The sequence below is a fragment of the Lepus europaeus genome, chromosome 6, assembly GCF_033115175.1.
Source record: "Lepus europaeus isolate LE1 chromosome 6, mLepTim1.pri, whole genome shotgun sequence".
Classification (NCBI taxonomy): Eukaryota; Metazoa; Chordata; class Mammalia; order Lagomorpha; family Leporidae; genus Lepus; species Lepus europaeus.
In genome coordinates, this window is record NC_084832.1 from 40,277,027 (window position 1) to 40,298,320 (window position 21,294).

General features: G+C 42.7%; 1 protein-coding gene across 1 annotated transcript; it reads left to right on the forward strand.

Moving 5' to 3' along the window:
- The first annotated feature begins 31 nt into the window (after window positions 1–31).
- On the forward strand, window positions 32–20,841 carry MZT1 (mitotic spindle organizing protein 1). Its single transcript, XM_062195304.1, has 3 exons — window positions 32–155; window positions 9,730–9,875; window positions 19,026–20,841. The coding sequence occupies exons 1-3, from the start codon at window positions 77–79 to the stop codon at window positions 19,047–19,049; spliced, it is 249 nt and encodes an 82-aa protein (XP_062051288.1). The 5' UTR covers window positions 32–76; the 3' UTR covers window positions 19,050–20,841.
- The last annotated feature ends 453 nt before the right edge of the window (window positions 20,842–21,294 follow it).

Genomic DNA, 21,294 nt, shown 5'->3' on the forward strand with positions numbered 1-21,294 from the left:
GCGGGCGACGCGCGGTGTGATTGCCAGGCGCTCCAGTTCCGGGTCGGGCCCGCAGCCGCCTCCCTCGGCCTCGGCCATGGCGAGTAGTAGCGGCTCCGGGGCGGCGGGGGCGGCCGCGGCGGCGAATCTGAACGCAGTGAGGGAGACCATGGACGGTGAGTGTCCCTTGTGGCCTCTTTACCTGGCCCAGGCCCCCAGGCGGAGGACAGCCCGGTGGAGGACTTGAGGTCGCCTTCCCGCCCCGACGGGCATCTTGGAAGATCCCGGAAAGCGATTCGCCGGGGCCGCAAGGCTGCTGGTCCCGTCGCTGGAGAGTTGTCTCTCCGCTGCTGGGTCGTTGCTCGCGCGCCGCGCCCACTCCGCTTCCCGCGCGCGTCCGGTGTCGGCGGAACGCTTCGGCCGGAAGTCTGCGCGGACGTGGGCCGCGTGTGCGTGGCCACCGCAGAGGCCCCTTCCCCTGGCACAGCGGGGACAGGCGCTGTTTAGATGTCTGTTACTGGAGTCGCCCCCGTCGGGTGTTGGAGCGGGTGACGCGTGTCCGGATGCGGTGGGCGTCGTCGCGGGCACCCCGAGGCACGTGGCGGCCTAGCTTCCACATGGGTGGTGGACCAAGTGTCTAGTCACCCTTACGCCCTGATGTCGGCCCTTCCTGTACACGCTCTGGTGGTGAGTTTGGACAAGCTGCTGCGACATCTTTAAGCGTGTTCTCACCACTCCGCCTCCCTCCCCTGGAGCATGCAGGAAGGAGGGTTACTGTGATCATTTAAAGACAAAGCAGATAAAGGCAGATCGAGGATCGATTTTGGGGAAGAGGGGTTTGATGTTGCAGCCTCCTTGCGTGAGAGGATTTGAGTGCTGTTAAATAGTCCTAGGTCCTGTTTGCAGTCTGCCAGGGTATTTTCCATCTCTGTGAAAAAGAGACCGCTGTGGAATCCTCACTAGGTAGTGTCAGGCTTCCTACTCTGTTTGGGTCACTGGAAGGCCCATTTGCTATCAGTCCCTCCATGTAAGAGTTTCTGGTGAAGGCTTCTGACTGTTCTGCATTGGCTGCTGCTCTCCTCTTCAGAGACTCGCCTAACACTAGTAGAGACTTTGCATTCGTTTCTTACTCATCCAGTATCTACTTTGCTGGTTTTCTGAGAATTTTCTTTTATAACACGACATCCAGCCTATTTTTCCATCCTCATTGATGTGTCATGGCATACCAATTTTATAAGTGGATTTAGATTTATGTACATGAGGATTTCTGTATAAGTAATATTATATTGTATCTTTCCTTGGAAGTCAGTGTTTCTATTTTTTTTTTTTAATTTATTTATTTATTTGAAAGTCAGAGTTAAGAGGAGAGGCAGAGAGAGAGAGGTCTTCCATTCGATGGTTCACTCCCCAACGCCAATCCGAAGCCAGGAGCCAGGAGCTTCTTCCAGGTCTCCCACACAGGTGCAGGGGCCCAAGGACTTGGGCCATCTTGTACTGCTTTCCCAGGCCATAGCAGAGAGCTGGATCAGAAGTGGAGCAGCCGGGACTTGAGCCGGCACCCATATGGGATAACCTGCGCCACAGTGCCAGCAGGAGTGTTTCTTTTCTATTTTTAACAGGATGGAGAGGCTGAGGCCTTGGGTCCAGCCTGTCTTCTCTGTTAGCTGTCCTTGAGTTCCTCATTTATATAGCTGTAGGCTCCCAAAGGCTTCGGTGTAGTACTACCTTATACTTAATCAGATAGTGAATTTAAGAAATGCATCATACAGAGGAGAGGTTAAGAGAGTCCACAGTGTATTCACCTCATTTGACCCGCTTTGCAAGGCCCTGTCAGCGGAGTAAATCCAATCCAGTTATTCATTAAGTCTTTTCAATTTTTCACTCATCTCAGATTTGACCACTTGTCTTAATCTCTCCTATCACTAGTCTTTCACCAACATTATAATAACTGGACTTCCTTGCCTCAGGTGCTCTGCCATTTTCCAAATCCCGTTACATATTCAGCCAAAGTTTTTTTTTTTTTCTTTTTAATGCTGATCTGATCATTGTATATTCCCCATTTTATTATTTTCCAGTGACTTCCCCCAATTTTTTTTTTAAAGATTTATTTATTTATTTGAAAGTCAGAGTTACATAGAGAGAGGAGAGGCAGAGAGAGAGGTCTTCCATCTGCTGGTTCACTCCCCAGTTGGGTACAGTGGCCAGAGCTGCGCTGATCTGAAGCCAGGAGCCAGAAGCTTCTTCCGGGTCTCACATACAGGTGCAGGAGCCCGAGGACTTGGGCCATCTTGTACTGCTTTTCCAGGCCACAGCAGAGAACTGGATCGAAAGTGGAGCTGCCGGGACTCGAACCGGCGCCAGTATGGGATGCTGGCACTGCAGGCAGCGGTTTTACCTGCTATGCCACAGTGCTGCCCTCCACCCCACCCAATTTCTTTTTTAAAAATAGTTAAAACATTTATTTTTTTATTTGAAAGTCAGTGAGAGATGGCAGGGCTGGACCAGGTCAGGCCAAAGCCATAAGCTGGGAATTCCATCTAGGTCTCCTGTATGGGTGGCAGAGACCCAAGTCCTTGAGCCATCATCTGCCTTCCCTGGCACGTGAATGGGGAGCAGTGGAGAACTCCAGTACGAGATGCCTTCTTTGCAAAATGCAGCTTAACCTGTGCCAAAACACCAGCCCTGCTACTAGGGCCTCAGTGGATTTACGTTTTACACCCATCCTCTGCCTTACTTACTTTCACATTAGCCATTTAAGTCTGTGGACTTAGCAGCTGTCCTCTAGTGTAGGAGCCATTGCACAAGCTGTCTTCGCTACCGCTCTTCACCCTGCCTCTGCATTAGTCTGGTTGATTTCTTCTGGCCCTTTAAGTCGAGACTTAAGTGTCATGGCTTCAGACAAGTCTTTGCTAAATATTGTACACTTCCAGACTTGGTAAGATGCCCTTGTAACTTGTTTCAGAAGTACACTATTCCTTTCTTTTATTTGTCATAGTTGGAATTTATTTTAACATATGCTGCCTCCTAGACTGTGGTATCTGTGACACCTCAGATAATTTGTCTTGTTTACAGTTGTAATTCCAGTAGTAGAGTTATATGCACAATATATACATGGGCACCAAGTACACAGTAGGCACTAAAGAGATAGTATTGATTATAGACAGTTTGTAAAGATAGGAAGTAAAGATTATTGTAAGTTTAAAAGAAAGCTTAAGGGCCGGCACTGTGGCACAGTGGGTTAACGCCCTGGCCTGAAGCGCTGGCATCCCATATGGGTGCCGGTTCGAAGCCCAGCTGCTCCACCTACTGTCCAACTCTCTGCTATGGCCCGGGATAGCAGTAGAAGATGGCCCAAGTCCTTGGGCCCCTGCACCCACGTGGGAGACCCGGAGGAGGCTCCTGGATCCTGGCTTCGGATTGGCGTAGCTCCAGCCGTTGCAGCCAATTGGGGAGTGAACCATCAGATGGAAGACTTTCTCTCTCTCTCTCTCTCTCTCTCTCTCTCTGTAACTCTTTCAAATAAATAAATTTAAAAAAAAAAAAAAAGAATAGGGATTAGATATTTAGCCTAGCCCTTAAGATACCGAAGTCCTGCATCAAGAGACTGGATTTGAGTTCCCACCCCAGCCGCTGACTAGCTTTCCACGAATGCAGACTGGGAGGCAGTGGTGATGCCTCAGAGTAACTCTTCTGTCACCTATGTGAAAGAGCTAGAATGGCTGGGTGAAAGAGCTAGAATGGCGTCCCAGCTCTGATCCCAGCCTAGCCTCACCCCAGCCATTGCCAAGCATTTGGAGAGTGAATTGGTAGATGGAATTGTGCACTCTCTCTATTCCTCTCGAATTAATATACTACTTTAAATATGTTAAAGAAAGCTTAAAGGAAGAAGTACTAGAACTGAGGTAGACCTGAAAGACAGCATCCAGCGAAAGAGGAAGAGGACAAGCAGAGCAGAAAAGCATGAGCAAAGGGCAGTGACATCAGGCACGAGTGTGACATTTGTAGGTAGCGGTCTACCAAGGAGAGAACAAGTGAGAGAACAAGGAGATTGTCAGGAAGAGTTGGTGGCAATGGTGATAACGATAGAATTGGAATAGGGTCATAGTACATGTTCCAGTTATCAGTTGCTGTGTGATGGAATGACCCAAACCTAGTGACATTAAACAACCAAAGTTTCTTATCTCATAGTTTTGGGTGCTGATCTGGCTCATCTAGGTGGGTGTTACTGAGTCTCTCATGTATTCTATTTAGATACTCTCTGTCTGGAGTCATCTCAGGGCTTGCTTATTCACATAGCTGCTTGTTGATGTTAATGTTGGTAGACTGAAGAGCCACATTTGGTGGCTGGGTTCGAGATACGGGATATCAATGGAGAGCCAGTAGGAAACTACATTATCCTCTTGTGGTTGTTGGGGTAGGGCGATAGAACACTCATCTGCCGGCTGGTTCACTCCCTAAATACCCACAACCACTGGGGCTGCGCTGGGACCACAGTCTAGACCTCCTGAGGTCTGTAGGAATCCAGTTCCTTGAGCCATCACTGTTGCCTCCTAGAGTCTGCATTAGCAGGAAATCGGAGTTGAAGCACTATAGCCAGATACTGAACCTAGGCACTCTGATAAGGAAGGTGTACTAGACAGTGTGCCCACTCCTACATTGCCTTTTTTTTTTTTTTTTTTTTTTTTTTTTTAAGAGTTACAGAGAGAGGTAGAAACAGAGAGAGAGGTCTTCCATCCACTGGTTTACTCCCAGATTTATGGCCGCAGTGGCCAGAGCTGCGCAGTCTGAAGCCCGAGCCAGGAGCTTCTGGTCTCCCACGTGGGTGCAGGGGCCCTAGGACTTTCCCAGGCCAAAGCAGAGAGCTGGATTGGAAGAGGAGCAGCCGGGACTAGAACCTGCGTCCATATGGGATGCTGGCACTTCAGGCTAGGGCTTTAACCTGCTGCGCCACAGCGCGGGCCCCCATTGCCTCTTTTAACCCAGCATTGGAAGTCGATACAGTGTCACTCAGGTGAGGACTTTGAAGTCAGCAATAGGCTCCCAACATACCTGGACTTACTTGCTCTGTAAACCAAGAATGCAAGGCTGTGCATCCAGTGCTCTTTCCTTAGGCTGTTTCTCAGACTTCTGGTAACATAGTCCCAGTGAGAGCTGGTTTACTAACCCCTTCCTGTAAAAGTAAGGATTTTCCAAGGTCACTGTTCTTTAGATGCAGTTAGGAAGTCTGTCAAAGTAATGCATTACTTCAAAGGAGAGAAAAGCTATGTGATCATTTCAGTCATTGATGAAAAGCTATTAGTATCATTTTTTTCAAGTACAGGTTAGCAATATGAAACCAACATCATTATTAATATATTCCAGATCACTTTTTTTCAAATACTGATTTTTAAGGCTTTGCCAAATAGCAGAGGATAAGGAAAAAAAGATTATTAAAAAAGAGACAAAATTTATTTGTAGGGGAAATAATCATCTGATTAAAAAATACAAGTCAGTCAACTAAAAAGCTATTAGACATATCAGCGGTAACCACTTAGAATGTGCGAGCATGAAGTAGAACCTATGTACAAAAAGTTAAAGAAAATTAATATTAAATAAGGCAGATTGAGCACTTGCTGAAACGTTTTGATCCAATCATGTAAGAATTATAGGAAATAATAAAGTGTTGGTAATTATCAATGTGGCCATTTTCAGAAAGCAAAAAGAAGTCTCCATTGATTAGAGAGTGGTTTCCCCAACGGGAACCGCAGCAGGAGGCTGGGAAGAGAAGCTGATGAAACATGCTGCCTTGCCTGAGTGAAGCTGGGAGTCAGAGATGTCCCATCTGCTATGGTCAGGGGTGGAGTGGCATCTGCCATGTGTCTTCTGGGTCCAGAGCTAAGAAGCTTCTATGAGGCCTAACCTAGGGTGCTGAGAACAGGGTGAGGAATACTGTCCAATAACATGTTCCCAATTTATGACATCTGAGAGAAATCCTCTATGGAAGGTAAGTTTTATCCAAGAATCACAAAGCACCTAAGGTAGACTTTTAAAAAAGTAAATAACTGAAATAGAAAATTAAGTAGATTTTGCGGTGGGCAAGAAAGAGAAAGTAGTAGTGGTAGCTAGTAACTCATAGTGCTGCATGTGCCAGGCACCATTCTTAAATATATCCTTTAATCTGCACATCAGTTGCATAAAATAAGTACTATTATCTCCATTTTGTAGAATCATGAATTAAAGTTACAGTAAGTTTAACTTGCACAGTAAATAAGAAAGCTGGATTTGAACCCAGCTTGTCTGGCTCTGGAGATTACCCAGTTAACCCTACTATCTTTTGCTGCTTGCTTATTCTCCCAAAAATAGATATAAGAGAAAAATCTCAAAAACAGTTTTTATAATATAGCCTTAACTAGATATGAGAGCCAGCCATGAAGTAGGGAAGGGTTATAAGTAGGCATTTATTTATGAAACAGGAAAAAGTGATTATGAAGAGAGGGTGTTAGGAAGGAATTAGAAATCCAGAACACAGTCATTGAAATAAATTCAGCAGATACAAATGAAGAGCAAAGTGTTCAGTAAACTGGAATTTAAAAACTGAAGAAATGAAAATGTCAGCTGTCAGACAAGCCAGATTGACAGGGACAGAGGTTGCTCTCTGACTTGAAGCAACCAATAAAACCCAGGTCAAACATACAGACAGTGGCACTCAGGACACTGCACATCAGGCATCAAAGGACAATAATCCCTGAGACAGGGCACAGTGGAGCAAGCTGTGTGGTCATAGAGCTTGCTGCCCTCAGAGAGTTTCAGACTGCAGTGTGGCTAGAGATCCCTGGTGGGACTTAGTGGACGACCTGAAGTGCACACAAGGAACCTACGAGGCCAGGGAGACCGAGGCAGGTAGAGTTTGTAGTGTACCTGAAGGAAGAGAGCTGTACAGAGAATTCTGGAGATCTGTAGAAGAGTCCCCCCATGAATGTTCAGCGCAGTATTGATTAGCATGTATATGAGAAAAGTACCCAGAAAGCTGGGTGAAAAACCTTCCCAGAGGATTAGAAAGAACAGTACACCATGCTCAGACAGGATAGAGAATAGTGCCAGTATCTACCAGCCAGAATGAAAAATAGATAATTCACCAGATGTTGGTAGGCTTCTCAGAAGTGCCCTGCCTCAGTAGTGGGAAGCAATTTACTCCACACTAAACAGGATTTTGGTTCTGCCTAACAAATCTGAAAAATAAGACCCCAAAAGAATTAAACTATTCACAGATAAAGTATCTTTTAGCTCAAGAATATATACAGAATATAAAAATGTCTGGGACAGGTGTTTTGGCACAATAGGTAAAGCCACACTTGGGTCCTACAACCTGTTTTGGAGTGACTGGTTCAAGTCCTGGCTACTTGGAGCTTCCCATCTAGCTTCCTCTTGATGCACCTGGGAGACAGAATATCATGACCCAAGTTCTTGGGTTCTTGCCATTCAGTGGGGGAAGACCCAGATGAAGTTCCTGGTTCCTGGCTTCAACATGGCCTGGCCTTGAAAGTTACAGGCATTTGGGAGTAAACCGTGGATGAAAGATCTGTCTAATCCATTTTAAAAAGAAATACAAAAATGCCTAGCACCCAACCAAATAAAATGAACACCACCTGGCATCTAATTAAAGATTACCAGATATGCAAAGCAGTTAAAAAAGTGACCTGTGATGAGGAGAAAAAATGTCAATCAATTGAAATAGACCCAGAGATAACACAGATGGTAGAATTAGACAAGAGCATTAGAACTGTACTCCTTGTATTCAAAAAGTATAGTATGAGCATGGAAGACAAAACATGTATTTTAAAGACTTAAATTGAACTCTGAGATGAAAATGAATGTCTAATGTGGAAAAGTAGAATGAGCCCAAATCATGAACATTATGAATAATAGAAAAATTTTCAGAAGGGCTTAATGAAAGACAAAATAAATACTGTTAACTTGTCCTTCAAAAATAATATGTAGTTTTCATGCAATTAAAATCAGAATCCAAATCAAATTTGTTTTGTTTGTGGATTGATGAAAGATTCTAAGTTCACCCAGAGAATAAAAGGGTTTATATAAATGAATAGTAGCAAAGGAATCTAACTTCTTGCATGTAATATAAAATTAGTGTGGGGTTTATCTACTATGTGATAAATCTAGCATCTCAGTTGAGTGGTTAAAAGGTCATTCAATAAATTATATTGGGGCAGCTGACTTATTTCTGGGAGGAAAAATTAGGTCCTACCTTCTATCCAAACTCAAGGAAATTAAAAATGTGTTTATGGAGTAGGAGGGAAGAAATAAACTTTCAGGAGCTCGAAGAGAATTCTGGTGAGTATGATCTTTACGTAGGTAGCAACTTAATAAGCATAATGTCAAGGGAAAAAATATAGGAAACAATAGATAACATGCTTAAAACATTCTAAACACATTCTGGGAAACAGCAACCGTAAGTCAGGGTCCAGTAGAATTAATATATTTACACCCTGGAATGGAAGGGATTCTTGAAAAAAATCGTTTTGGACTCCTAGATTCTCTATGCTAGTGCTGCTTGCATCAAAGACAGAAAATTTTTATAAACCACATAATGTGTAGTGCTATAAAAATGAAGTTAGAAAATACAAGCTTTATTTTTATTATTAGACTCCGATAATTTGTGATATTGTTGTAGAAGTTTCTAAGCACTCTTGAATCCTAAAATACGTATTTTATGGGCTGGCTCTGTGGCTATCTGCAGTGCTGGAATTCTGTATGGGTGCTTGTTCAAGTCCTGGCTGCTCCACTTCTGATCCAGCTCCCTGCTGATGCACCTGGGAAAGCAGCAGAAGATGGCCAAAGTGCTTGGGCCCCTGCACCCACCCACATGGGTGACTCAGACGAAGCTCTTTGCTCCTGGCTTCTGTCTGGCCCAGCCCTGGCTGTTGCAACCATTTGGGGAGTGAACCAGCAATAGAAGACTTCTGTTTCTGCTTCTGTATCTCTCCCTCTCTGTAACTGCGGCTTTCAAACAAAAAGCTTTTTTTTTTTTTTTTTAAAGAAAAAAAGGGTATTTTACTGGCTGAGTAGTGCTTCTTACAATAGATCCAAATCTATTTTTTGACAATATTATTTGAATAAGGGAGACATGAGAGCTTCCTAACTCTTAAATAATAGACTGGCTAAGTGTGGTATTCCATAAAACAGGAATTTGGTGTTTTGGTGGTTTTTTTTTTTTTTTTTTTTTACAGGCAGAGTGGACAGTGAGAGAGAGAGAGACAGAGAGAAAGGTCTTCCTTTGCCGTTGGTTCACCCTCCAATGTCCGCTGCGGCTGGTGCGCTGCAGCCAGCGCACCTCGCTGATCCAAAGCCAGCCAGCGCACCTCGCTGATCCGAAGCCAGGAGCCAGGTGCTTCTCCTGGTCTCCCATGTGGGCGCAGGACCCAAGGACTTGGGCCATCCTCCACTGCACTCCCAGGCCACAGCAGAGAGCTGGACTGGAAGAGGAGCAACCAGGACAGAATCCGGCGCCCTGACTGGGACTAGAACCCAGGGTGCCAGCGCTGCAGGCGGAGGATTAGCCTATTGAGCCACAGCACTGGCCAAAAACAGGAATTTTTAAAGCTAGTTAAGGGGACGATAGTATTATGTTATTTCCAAGTTCCAGAATCCTATGCTAAATCCTTGGTATTGTATAGTAATATATGAATAAAAAATAAAATTATTATATATTTTAAAATATAAATTTAAAAAAATGCTTTCTTAATTGTTTTTCAGTTCTGCTTGAGATTTCAAGAATTTTGAATACTGGCTTAGATATGGAAACACTGTCTATATGTGTGCGGCTTTGTGAACAAGGAATTAACCCAGAAGCTTTATCATCGGTTATTAAGGAGCTTCGCAAGGCTACTGAAGCACTAAAGGTTAGAGATTTGTTTAATTCTAAATCGTGGTACTTTTGATTAGAAAATAATTGATGATGCAGTTATATGGAAGATCTTAGTTGAGCGATGCTAAACTAATTTCCAACACCATCAGGACAAATTCTAAAAGCTGAATTTAATATTTTATAGGCCATATTATCTTTTCTTTTTTTAAGAAAGCTTTTATTTAATGAATGTAAATCTCATAGGTACAGCTTTAGGAGTATAGCAACTCTTCGTCCCATACCTGCCCTCCCACCCCTACTCCCGTCCCACGTCCTACTCCCTCTTCCCATCCTATTCTTCATTAAGATTCATTTTAATTAACTTTATATACAGAAGGCCAACTCTATACTAAGTAAAGATTTCAACAATTTGCACCCCCCACCCCCACACAAAGTATAAAGTACTGTTTGAAAACAGTTTTTACAGTTAATTCTCACAGTAGAACTCATTAAGGACAGAGGTCCTACGTGGGGAGCAAGTACACAGTGATTCCTCTTGTTGATTTAACAATTAACACTCCTATTTAGGCCGTATATCAGAAGTCTTTATCTGTGCTTAGAATTTTCCTTCGTGTTGAGTGCCTTTAAAAATATTCATGGCCTAAATCCTGGTACAGATGAAAATGATTTTTTTTTATTTCATAAATGTGAATTTACAAAGTGCAACTTTTGTATTGTTGTGGCTTCCCCCCCAACCTCCCTCCCTCCCGTGGCCCTCCCTTCTCCCTCTCCCATCCCGCCCTTTATTGAGTTTCATTGAAAATGATCTTATTTAGGAATATTGTCTTTGCTGAAGCAGTCAAATGGAGATGTCATGTGCTAGATTAGGGTAGGTCTGATCCAATAATTGGGTGTCCTTATAGACTTAGGGAAATCTGGGTGCAGATACAGAGACAGTACCATGGGAAGACACAGTAGGTTGAAGGCTGTGTGACAGTGGAGACAGAATTAGAAATGAATGAATGTACAAGCCAAGAAAAGCAAGGCTTTTTTTTTGGCAGCCACCAGAAGCTAGGAATAGGGAAGGAAGGATCCCCACCTGGAGCCTCCAGAGATTATGGTCTAGCTGACACCTTGATTGTGGACCTCTGGCTTCAGAACTGTAAAAGAATAGATTTGTATTTTAGACCACCCAGTTTATAGAACTTTGTTATGGCAACCTTCACAGTGTCCTATCAATTTTAGTAGAGGGAAGTAGGGTGCTGTTAAAACAAATAATTTAGAACATGGAAATGGATTTGGAATTGGATAATGGATAGATTGGAAAAAGAAGAACCAGCTGGAAAAATTTTAGCTGGTGGCTTCTGATAGCTTAACCCACTGTGTCACAGCGCAAGTCCCAATACATTCTCATAACTGTTTTCCTAACTAAACATGAATCTCTAAACACTGTAGTTTGTAGCATATTTGAACTGTATCTAAAATCTTTGTTATAACATTCACTTTTACTGGATTCTTTTTTTTTTTTTTCCTAAAGATTTATTGTATGTATTTGAAAGTCAGAGATACAGAAAGAGGGAGAGGGTCTTCCATCCGCTGGTTCACTCCCCAGTTGGCTGCAGTGGCCAGAGCTGCGCCAATCTGAAGCCAGGAGCCAGAAGCTTCTTCCAGGTCTCCCATGCGGGTGCAGGGGCCCAAGGACTTGGGCCATCTTCTACTGCTTTCCCAAGCCATAGCAGAGAGTTGGATTGGAAGTGGAGCAGCTGGTTTTCGAACTGGTGCCCACATGGGATGCCGGCACTGCAGGCGGTGGCTTTACCCGCTATACCACAGCGCCGGCTCCATTACTGCATTCTTGATTTAACATTGTGTCTACCAGGTTCACTTACATTGCATATAGCTGAAAAGCATTCCTTTTCACTGTAGTGTGTTCTGTTGTACAGATACACTGCAATTTACTTACCGTCTCTACCATAAATAGATAATTAGGTTATGTTATATTTTGTTGGGCTAATCCAGGTAATGCTGTTTTGAGCATTGTTATCCATGTCTGTTGCTGCATGTCTGCGTGCATTTATGTTAGGTGTGTATCTAGAAGTAAAGTTGCTGAGTCACGTCTATATCTTCCTGTGTTGTCTATTATTTTCTTTTTGATTGATAGCCCTTTAAATATTCTTAATATGAATGCTTAGATGCAAGGTTTTTAATTTCATTAACTGTATATTTTTAAAATCACGTTTCTAGCACAAAGGAGAACAACAGTATCTTATAATAATTAATATCTATGTGAGTATAGTATATTTCTTCTTCAGTATGTTTGTTTCTGAAATTCTAACAGAGGGAGGTTTATGTAATATACATCTTACACAACTGTAAGAATTTTTGCTGTGTTATGCTCCATTTTGTAAGAGAACATCAAGAAATTTTTGTGTTATGCTGCGCTACAGTGTGAGTGCTATAACTGAATTCAAGTCAAATAAACCTAGCTGGGGCAGGTAGCTGGCACATATCATAACATTTCCTGGGGCAGTATACAACCCAAGTTTTTAGAATAGGAGGTTCAGAAGTACCTATTTAACATAGCCTTTCAGCTTTTAGAATACTGGTTTTTCCACATCCAGTAGTGAGATGTGGGAGAGAAAATCAGTAATTACGATGAACAAAATCAGAAAGTGTTGACAATTTTGAACTGAAAGAGAAGTCTCGCACATATCCAAAACCTCCAAAAAGCATTTCTCCCTTGATCCAAAACCAATAATACCAGCTTTTCATTAGTTTGGAGGGAAGGGAGGAGATACTGAGAAGTTTCTAGCAAAGAAGACATGTTAAGTAGAATTTTTTTGTTGTTAAAAATGATATATGCTCATAATTCTAAAGTATTGAGATCAGAAAATACAAAGAAATCACCCAAGAGATAAGCAGTGGTAATTTTTCATGAACATCATTCTAGATCGTGTCATGCTATTTTAAAAGTAAAAATATACTTCCACTGAATTAAAAAATAATCATTCAGGGCCAGCATTATAATGTAGCAGGTAAAGCTGCCCATGTGAGCACTTGTTTGAGTCCCAGCTGCTCCACTTCTGATCCAGCTCCCTGCTAATGCACGTAGGAGGGGCATTGGAGGATGACCTAAAAGCTTGGGCTCATGTGGGTGACCCAGGGGAGGCTCCTGGCTGTTGGCTTCAGCCTGGCCCAGCTCCAGTCATTGTGGCCATTTGGGGAGTGAACCAGCAGATGAAATATCTCTATATATCTCTCTCTCTTCTTCTCTATCTCTCCCCCTGTGTGTAACTTGGCCTTAAAAAAAAAATCAGTTTGCTTTTTCCTGGCTTAACTAATGTACAAATTAACTAATATCTTTTCTCTCTTTGTTGCTGCTGTTGGAACAGGGTGGGCAGTGGTTGGTTCAGAGCTGCACTGAGCCACACTTTTCCTTCTTTGACCACCCCATTCCAGACTTGCCACACATTAGGTTGCTCTTCTTGCCCTAGGTGGTCTCTGGGAAGAAATGCTTATGTCATTTTTGCTTATTTCTTTTTTTATTATATAGGGTAAAGAGAAAAAGTTCCTGCTGCATTCTGTTATCTTTATCTGGAATTCCTAGTATTTAGAATTTAACTGTATGGTACTTACTGTTTTTATCTTTTTTTTTTTTTAAGATTTATTTATTTATTTGAAAGAGTTACAGAGAGAGAGAGAGAGAGAGGTCTTCCATTTGATGGTTTACTCCCCAATTGGCCACAACAGCCAGAGCTGCGCCGATCCAAAGCCAGGAGCCAGGAGCTTCTTCCGGGTCTCCCACGCGGGTGCAGTGGCCCAAGGACTTGGGCCATCTTCTACTGCTTTCCCAGGCCATAACAGAGAGCTAGATCGGAAGTGGAGCAGCCGGGTCTCAAACCGGTGCCCATATGGAATGCCGGCACTTCAGGCTAGGGCATTAACCGGCTGTGCCACAGTGCCAGCCCCTGTTTTTATCTTAAAATGTGTAAAATATCCATCAGAGACATGTTGCAGGGAACTGTTAATAATTATTTTGCTTTTCTCTTTCATAGGTTTATTTTATTTATTTATTTATTTTTGACAGGCAGAGTGGATAGTGAGAGAGAGAGAGACAGAGAGAAAGGTCTTCCTTTTTGTGGTTGGTTCACCCTCCAATGGCCGCTGCTGCTGGCACATCGTGCTGATCCGAAGCCTGGAGCCAGGTGCTTCTCCTGGTCTCCCACGCGGGTGCAGGGCCCAAGGACTTGGGCCATCCTCCACTGCCTTCCCGGGCCATAGCAGAGAGCTGGCCTGGAAGAGGGGCAACCGGGATAGAATCCGGCGCCCCATCCGGGACTAGAACCCAGTGTGCCGGCGCCACAAGGTGGAGGATTAGCCTGTTAAGCCAAGGCGCCGGCCTCATAGGTTTATATATTGATTTGTCTAAATCATTTATAATAGCAATCTGTGTGTCTCCCAAGTTAGATAAATTCCTTAACAGCAGCAGAGTCCACTTTATTTCTATATCTCACAACATAAATAAGACTGCTACTTAAGCCCATTTTATGAATAATTGTTTATTTTTTGTTGCTTATGTTACTTATTTGAAAGGCAGAGCTACAGAGAGGCAGAGGCCACAACAACCAGAGCTGGGCAGATCCAAAGCCAAGAGCCAGGAGCTTCTTCCGGGTCTCCCACACAGGTGCAGGGGCCCAAGTACTTGGGCAATCTTCTGTGGCTTACCCAGGCCATCAGCAGGGTGCTGGATCAGAAGTGGAATAGCTGGGATTTGAACTGGTGCCCATATGAGATGCTAACACTACAGGTGGTGGCTTTACTTGCTATGCCGCAGCGCCGGCCCCAAATGATTCTTTCTTGACACTGAATTAAATTGTATTATCTCACTGCTACCATTTATGTGTAAGTAATCACCCACATGCTGCGATTTAAAAAATCCTGGGCAAAACCTACTTTCCTATTACTGTCTCCTATTTTAGCACTAGGGAGTTTTGAATTTTACCCTGATGGGTTCCTAGGGTCTGAACTTTGCCTTTTATCTTGCAGATGTCCTATATTGTTACTCATACCTTAGGGTAGAACTTCCATGTATCCCTCCCTGGATAGGGAGTTCTGTAACATGAGGGTTTTGGAGTTTTAGAATTTGGAGTTGAGAGAAGACTATATAGGTGTGGGAAGATCTACATTTGTATAATGTGAATGCTACAGTAATGCTTTACTTAGATGAAGTGAAAATGTTTTATTCATTGTATATGGGCAGAAAACCTCTAGTATTAGTAAGAAAATAGAATGGGACAAGAAAAATCACATTTGATTGTTACTTTGACGTTTTAAAAACTTGTGTATGTAATTTCAAGTCTTCTTTGAATTAGGCAATACTGATATTGAAGCTAGGGAGCTAACAGGTGTGTGCCTGCAGAGTGTTGCTAAAGCTAATATAGGAACTTACAATGATTGACGGAAGTAAGAACTGTTTTAGGTCAGTGGAACTTTTTTAGGGAAGTAGGTCTGTGAACTTGACTATACTATAGAAAAACAAGGTTAGCTCTGTGAAGAGAAAGTTTCATCCTTATTCCATATTGCATTATCTAGTTTTTCCAGTATTGGTAGAGATTTTCATAAAAGAGCTCTGAATATAGAATAAGGCAAGTTTTAATTGCATAAAAAATATGAGTGGGGGCCAGTGCTATGGCATAGTAGGTTAAGCATCCACCTGTACTACTGCCTTCCCATATGGGTGCTGGTTCGAGTCCCGGCTGTTCCACTTCTGAACCAACTCTCTGCTGATGTACCTAAGAAAGCAGTGGAGGATGGCCAAAGTGCTTGGGTCTCTGATCCACCTGGGAGACCTGGAAGAATCTGGCTTCGAGTTGGCCCTGCTCTTGCCTTGTAGCCATTTGTGGAGTGACCAGTGAATGGAAGACCTCTCTGTCTCTTTCTCTGTCTCTTAACTGTGTCTCTCAAGTAAATAAATAAAATTTTTTTAGAGTCAATCAAGAATAAATGTTTATTACTCTGCCTTGATCAGTAAACATTGTGTGTATTAAAATATCACATAGTAGCCCATAAATGTATGTAATTTTTGTTGTATATGTGTAAACAAATTGTTATTCCATGAATACATTGATGAACCATATATATTTATAAAACATATAAAACATTTTTTTTTTTTTTGACAGGCAGAGTGGACAGTGAGAGAGAGAGACAGAGAGAAAGGTCTTCCTTTTGCCGTTGGTTCACCCTCCAATGGCCGCCGCGGCTGGCGCGCTGCGACCGGCGCACCGCGCTGATCTGATGGCAGGAGCCAGGTGCATCTCCTGGCCTCCCATGGGGTGCAGGACCCAAGTACTTGGGCCATCCTCCACTGCACTCCCTGGCCACAGCAGAGAGCTGGCCTGGAAGAGGGGCAACCGGGACAGGATCGGTGCCCTGACCAGGACTAGAACCCGGTGTGCTGGCACCGCTAGGCGGAGGATTAGCCTATTGAGCCGCAGCGCCGGCCATAAAACATTTTTTAAACCATGAATCCACTGTTGGTGTGTGTGTGTGAGTATAGATATATATATATATATATATAATTTTTTTCTCTTTTGTGGCCGGCGTTGTGGCACAGCAGGTTAACGCCCTGGCCTGAAGTGCCGGCATCCCATATGGGTGCTGGTTCAAGACCCGGCCCGGCTGCTCCACTTCCTGTCCAGCTGGCCTGGGAAAGCAGTAGAAGATGGCCCAACTCCTGTGTTTCTAATACAGTATTTTCATATTGACATTAAGGAGTTTTTTAGGTGTGATAATGGTCTGGGGTTTTTTCTATGTCTTTCTAGAAATAATGTCACTACTTTTTTTAGAAAGTGATTAATTTATTTAAAATTCAGTTACAGGCCGGCGCCGCGGCTCAATAGGCTAATCTTCCACCTGTGGCGCCGGTACATGGGGTTCTAGTCATGGTTGGGGTGTTGGATTCTGTCCCAGTTGCTCCTCTTCCAGGCCAGCTCTCTGCTGTGGCCTGGGAGTGCAGTGGAGGATGGCCCAAGTCCTTGGGCCCTGCACCCGCATGGGAGACCAGGAGAAGCACCTGGCTCCTGGCTTCAGATCAGCGAGGTGCGCCGGCCGCAGCAGCCATTGTGGGGTGAACCAACGGAAAAGGAAGACCTTTCTCTCTGTCTCTCTCACTCACTGTCCACTCTGCCTGTCGGAAAAAAAAAAGGGGGGCCGGCGCCATGGGTCACTTGGTTAATCCTCTGCCTGCGGCGCCAGCATTCCATATGGGCACCGGATTCTAGTTCCCACTGCTCCTCTTTCAGTCCAGCTCTCTGCTATGGCCCGGGAAGGCAGTGGAGGATGGCCGAAGTGCTTGGGCCCTGCACCCGCATGGGAGACCAGGAGAAGCACCTGGCTCCTGGCTTCAGATCGGCACAGCGGCCATTTGAGGGGGGTGAACCAACAGAAGGAAGACCTTTCTCTCTGTCTCTCTCTCTCTCTCACTGTCTAACTCTGCCTGTCAAATAAATAAATAAAAATCTTCAAAAAAAAAAAAAAAGTCAGTTACAGAGAGAGGGGAGGTCTTTCATCCACTGATTCACTCCCCAAGTGTCTGCAATGGCCATTGCTGAGCTAGGCTAAAGCCAGGAAGTTCTTCCAGGTCTCCCTAATGGGTAGCAGGCTCCCAAGGAGTTAGGCCATCTCTGCTGCTTTCCTGAGGCTATTAGCAGGGAGCTGGAATGGAAGTAGAGCAGCTGGCACAAGAACGGTACCCATATGGGATGACAGCATCACAGGTGGTGACTTCACCATACCACAACGCTGGCCCCTGAAATTATTTATTGATGAAAGATGACAGTGGGATTTCTTCAGAATCATCTCGGAAAATACAGTAGTTAGGGGTCGGATGAAACAGGGTTAGCCAGATATTCACTAGTTCTCATTTGCTTTTTTGCCATCTATAGCATAAAAAGCCTTTTTCATTCTTAATACCCATTTTGCACTATAATAAGACAATACACAATATAATATAATAAAACAATAGACAAACTAATGGAAACTATGGGAACAAAGGTTAATAGATTAATTTTTCAAGTGGCAATACATTTTTACATCTACCCTTAACTTGATTTAAAATAATATGCCTGGGCTGGTGCTGTGGCATAGTGGGTAAAGCCACTGCCTGCAGTGCTGGCATCCCATATAGACACTGATTTGAGTCCTGGCTGCTCCACTTCCAATCCAGCTCTCTGCTATGCCCTGGGAAATCAGTAGAAGATGGCCCAAGTCCTTTGGCCCCTGCACCCATGTGGGGGACCCAGAAGAAGCTCCTGGCTCCTGTCTTTGGATTGGGCTCAGCTCTGGCTGTCACAGCCATTTTGGGATTGAACCAGTGGATGGAAGACCTCTCTGTAACTCTGCCTTTCGAATAAAATAAATAAATCTTTTAAAAAAAATTACCCCTCCCCTCCAAAAATGATATAGCTTTTTTCTACTTTTGTTTTAGCAGTGAATTCAGAAGATAGTCCTGATATGCAGTAAAAAATGAAAATTACTGGAGTGTCCACTATCCTGTTTATTTAAAAAAAAAAAAAAATGGAGGCAAGCATTTCAAGACAGCAATAAATATGCCAGCTAGGATGCTTGCATTCGACATTGGAATGCCTGAGTTCTAGTCCTCCTGGCTCTGGCTCCCAGTTCCAGCTTTCTGCTAATGCACACCCTGGGAAGCAGGGTTCAAGTGGTTGGGCCCCTGCCACTTAGGTGGGAAACCTAGGTTGGGTTTCCATCTTGAACTCTGCTCCCTTGCAGGCGTTTGGGGAGCAAACCAACAGATAGGGGATATCTCTTGAGTGCTCTTGTGGTTCTCTCTCCCACTCTCCCTCTTTCCCTCTCTCCCTCTCTCCTTCTCTTCCTCTCCCCCTCTCCGTCTCTGCCTCTCCCCCTCTGTGCCTCTCCCACTCTCCCTCTCCCCCTCTCTCCCTCTCTTCCTCTCCCCCTCTGTGCCCCTCCCGCTCTCTTCCCCTCTCCCTCTTTTCCTCTCTCCCTCCTTCTCCTTCTTTCCCTCTCTCCCTCCTTCCCCCCCCCCAAAAAAAAAGTAAAAAACTGTAAAAGTGGTTTAGCTACATGGAGGAATAGTTGTTGATGACAGTGCAGTATTGACAAATTTATCTCCATGATGTCTCATTTTCTGTGGATTTAATTTAATCAATCTTACTTGTTCTAGACTGCTGAAAACATGACAAGCTGACTTTCTGGAGAAGTCCTGATGAGATGTGTCAAGCTCTACAAGAGGATTTGAGGATTGCGTTGTAGTCAAGAACGAACAGTGAAGTTATTGCATGCAGCAGTGTAGGAAAGTTTCCCTTTTTTAAAGAATTATAAAACTATGGCTTTATAAATCAGTGGAACGTAGCTTACAGAAAGAACTATCAGGTGTGTTTACATCTCATCTCATTCACTTTTTTAAACTACCCTAATGCTTTGGCATTGCAGTGTTCATATTTATGTATTCCTTATTTATAGCTCTGATAGCTTTAATTTTCTAAACAGTCTATCTATCAGATGTGCACATCTGCTGTGCCTGGTTGAAGTATAGTGGAACCCATCAGTAGAGATGTGTAGCAGTTGACTTGTTGACATTTCCATTATAAACTTTAATTTTGAATTGTTTTTGTGTAATAACTGTGGATTTATGTTGTATTGGGCTGAAAGTTGACAGGCTTTCAGCCACTATTTGAGAATTTTGATTTAGATTCATTATGTATATCAGAATCTTGTTTTTTTTAAAATCAGAGCATTGAAAACATTTATTGTAATCTGCTCTTTAACAATAGTTATTTTTTAAAACAGTTTTTGAGCAGATAATAATGTGAACAAGACCATTTTTGTATTGATTGAAAAATAAAATTTTTAGAAACTTAGATTTTAAAAATAATATTACTTAGCTTAGTAGTACTTAATAATTTGAATCATTTAACTCTAATGAGAATTGTAGTTAAGAATGTTTTCTTTCTAGATTTTAGACATAAATGAAGTTATCCTATAAATTAAGGCCTAAAAAAAAAACTGTATAAAGCAAAACATAGCCAGCATGCAAAATTCCTTTTTACATTTATTACATAAGAGTAATTGGAATGTTTACCGAATAAATCTTGAGTGGTTACTTAATAAATCACTAGATGGGTGGTATATTTCAACAGATATTTAATGATTTCTGAAGATTAAAGATTTCTAGTCATTAAGTAGAAAACTAATCAAATGTTCTGCATCAGGAGTTCTAAGTATTACATTCTAAAGTCATTTTGTGTCATTATTTTTACCCTTAAAGTTTTAACCAATGAAAGTGATAATTCAAAAGTGAATTTTAGGAAATTTATCATTGTGTTGGTTCTGTTCCTGTAACAGAATCTCAGTAGAAGTTTTTGCAAGACTAATATGGATTGAATCTGATTTTATTGTTTCCCAAATTTTATATTTTGTTAAATACCATTTAAATGATAGTACAAGCATTCCCTGTTACCATTTTCTGTTGTTCCGACAAGCTGATATGGATTTAAGAAAACTTTGTAATTAAATCGCAACTTTCTCTTAATGTAGGCATTTGACCATTTTAACTTTTTAAATGCATAGCACTGAGTGGTCTGTCATTGACAGAACAGTTTGGGAGACAGTAAGAACTTGTGACAAATCATTTGATTGATAATAAACACTGCAAATAACAACATGTTGTTATTTAAAAAAATCAAAGAGAACACTTTTGTCCTACTCAAAAATTTGTATATATTTCTAGGCTGTAAGAATTGGTAGTTTTATTTATGACTTTGTAGATTAAGTTATTTATGTGTGAAATAATAGTGGGAAAATATATTGAGGGATTATGTTTACAGAGGACTTCTTTAATGTGTCACATTTCTTAAATGTAAACATATTTTTAATGCATACTTAATATTTAAGAAACTGAGCAAAATTATGATACAATTGCAGTGTTGTGCATGTTGTCAATGACTAAAATAAAGCCATTTTGGTGGTGTTGACATTTATTTCTGATTTAATATGTCTCTGTGAATTCAGTTGTTTCTACAGATAACCTGTAAGTATTTTTTTTAAAAGAGCTCCTTTCTTTTTTTTATCATTTATTTTATTTTAAAGATGTATTTATTTATTTATTTGAAAGAGTTACAAAGAGGCAGAGACAGAGAGAGAAAGAGACAGGTCTTCCATCTCCTGGGTCACTCCCCACATGGCCGCAACAGCCGGAGCTGTGCCATTCTGAAGCCAGGAGCTTCTTCGGGGTCTCCCTTGTGGGTGCAGGGGCCCAAGCACTTTGGGGCATCTTCCACTGCTTTTCGAGGTACATTAAAAGAGCTGGATCAAAAGTGGAGCAGCCAGGATGTGAACCGGTGCCCATATGGGATGCTGGCACTGCAGGTGGTGGCTTTACCCACTGTGCCACAGCACCAGCCACACCTGTAAATATTAAAATGTGTATTATA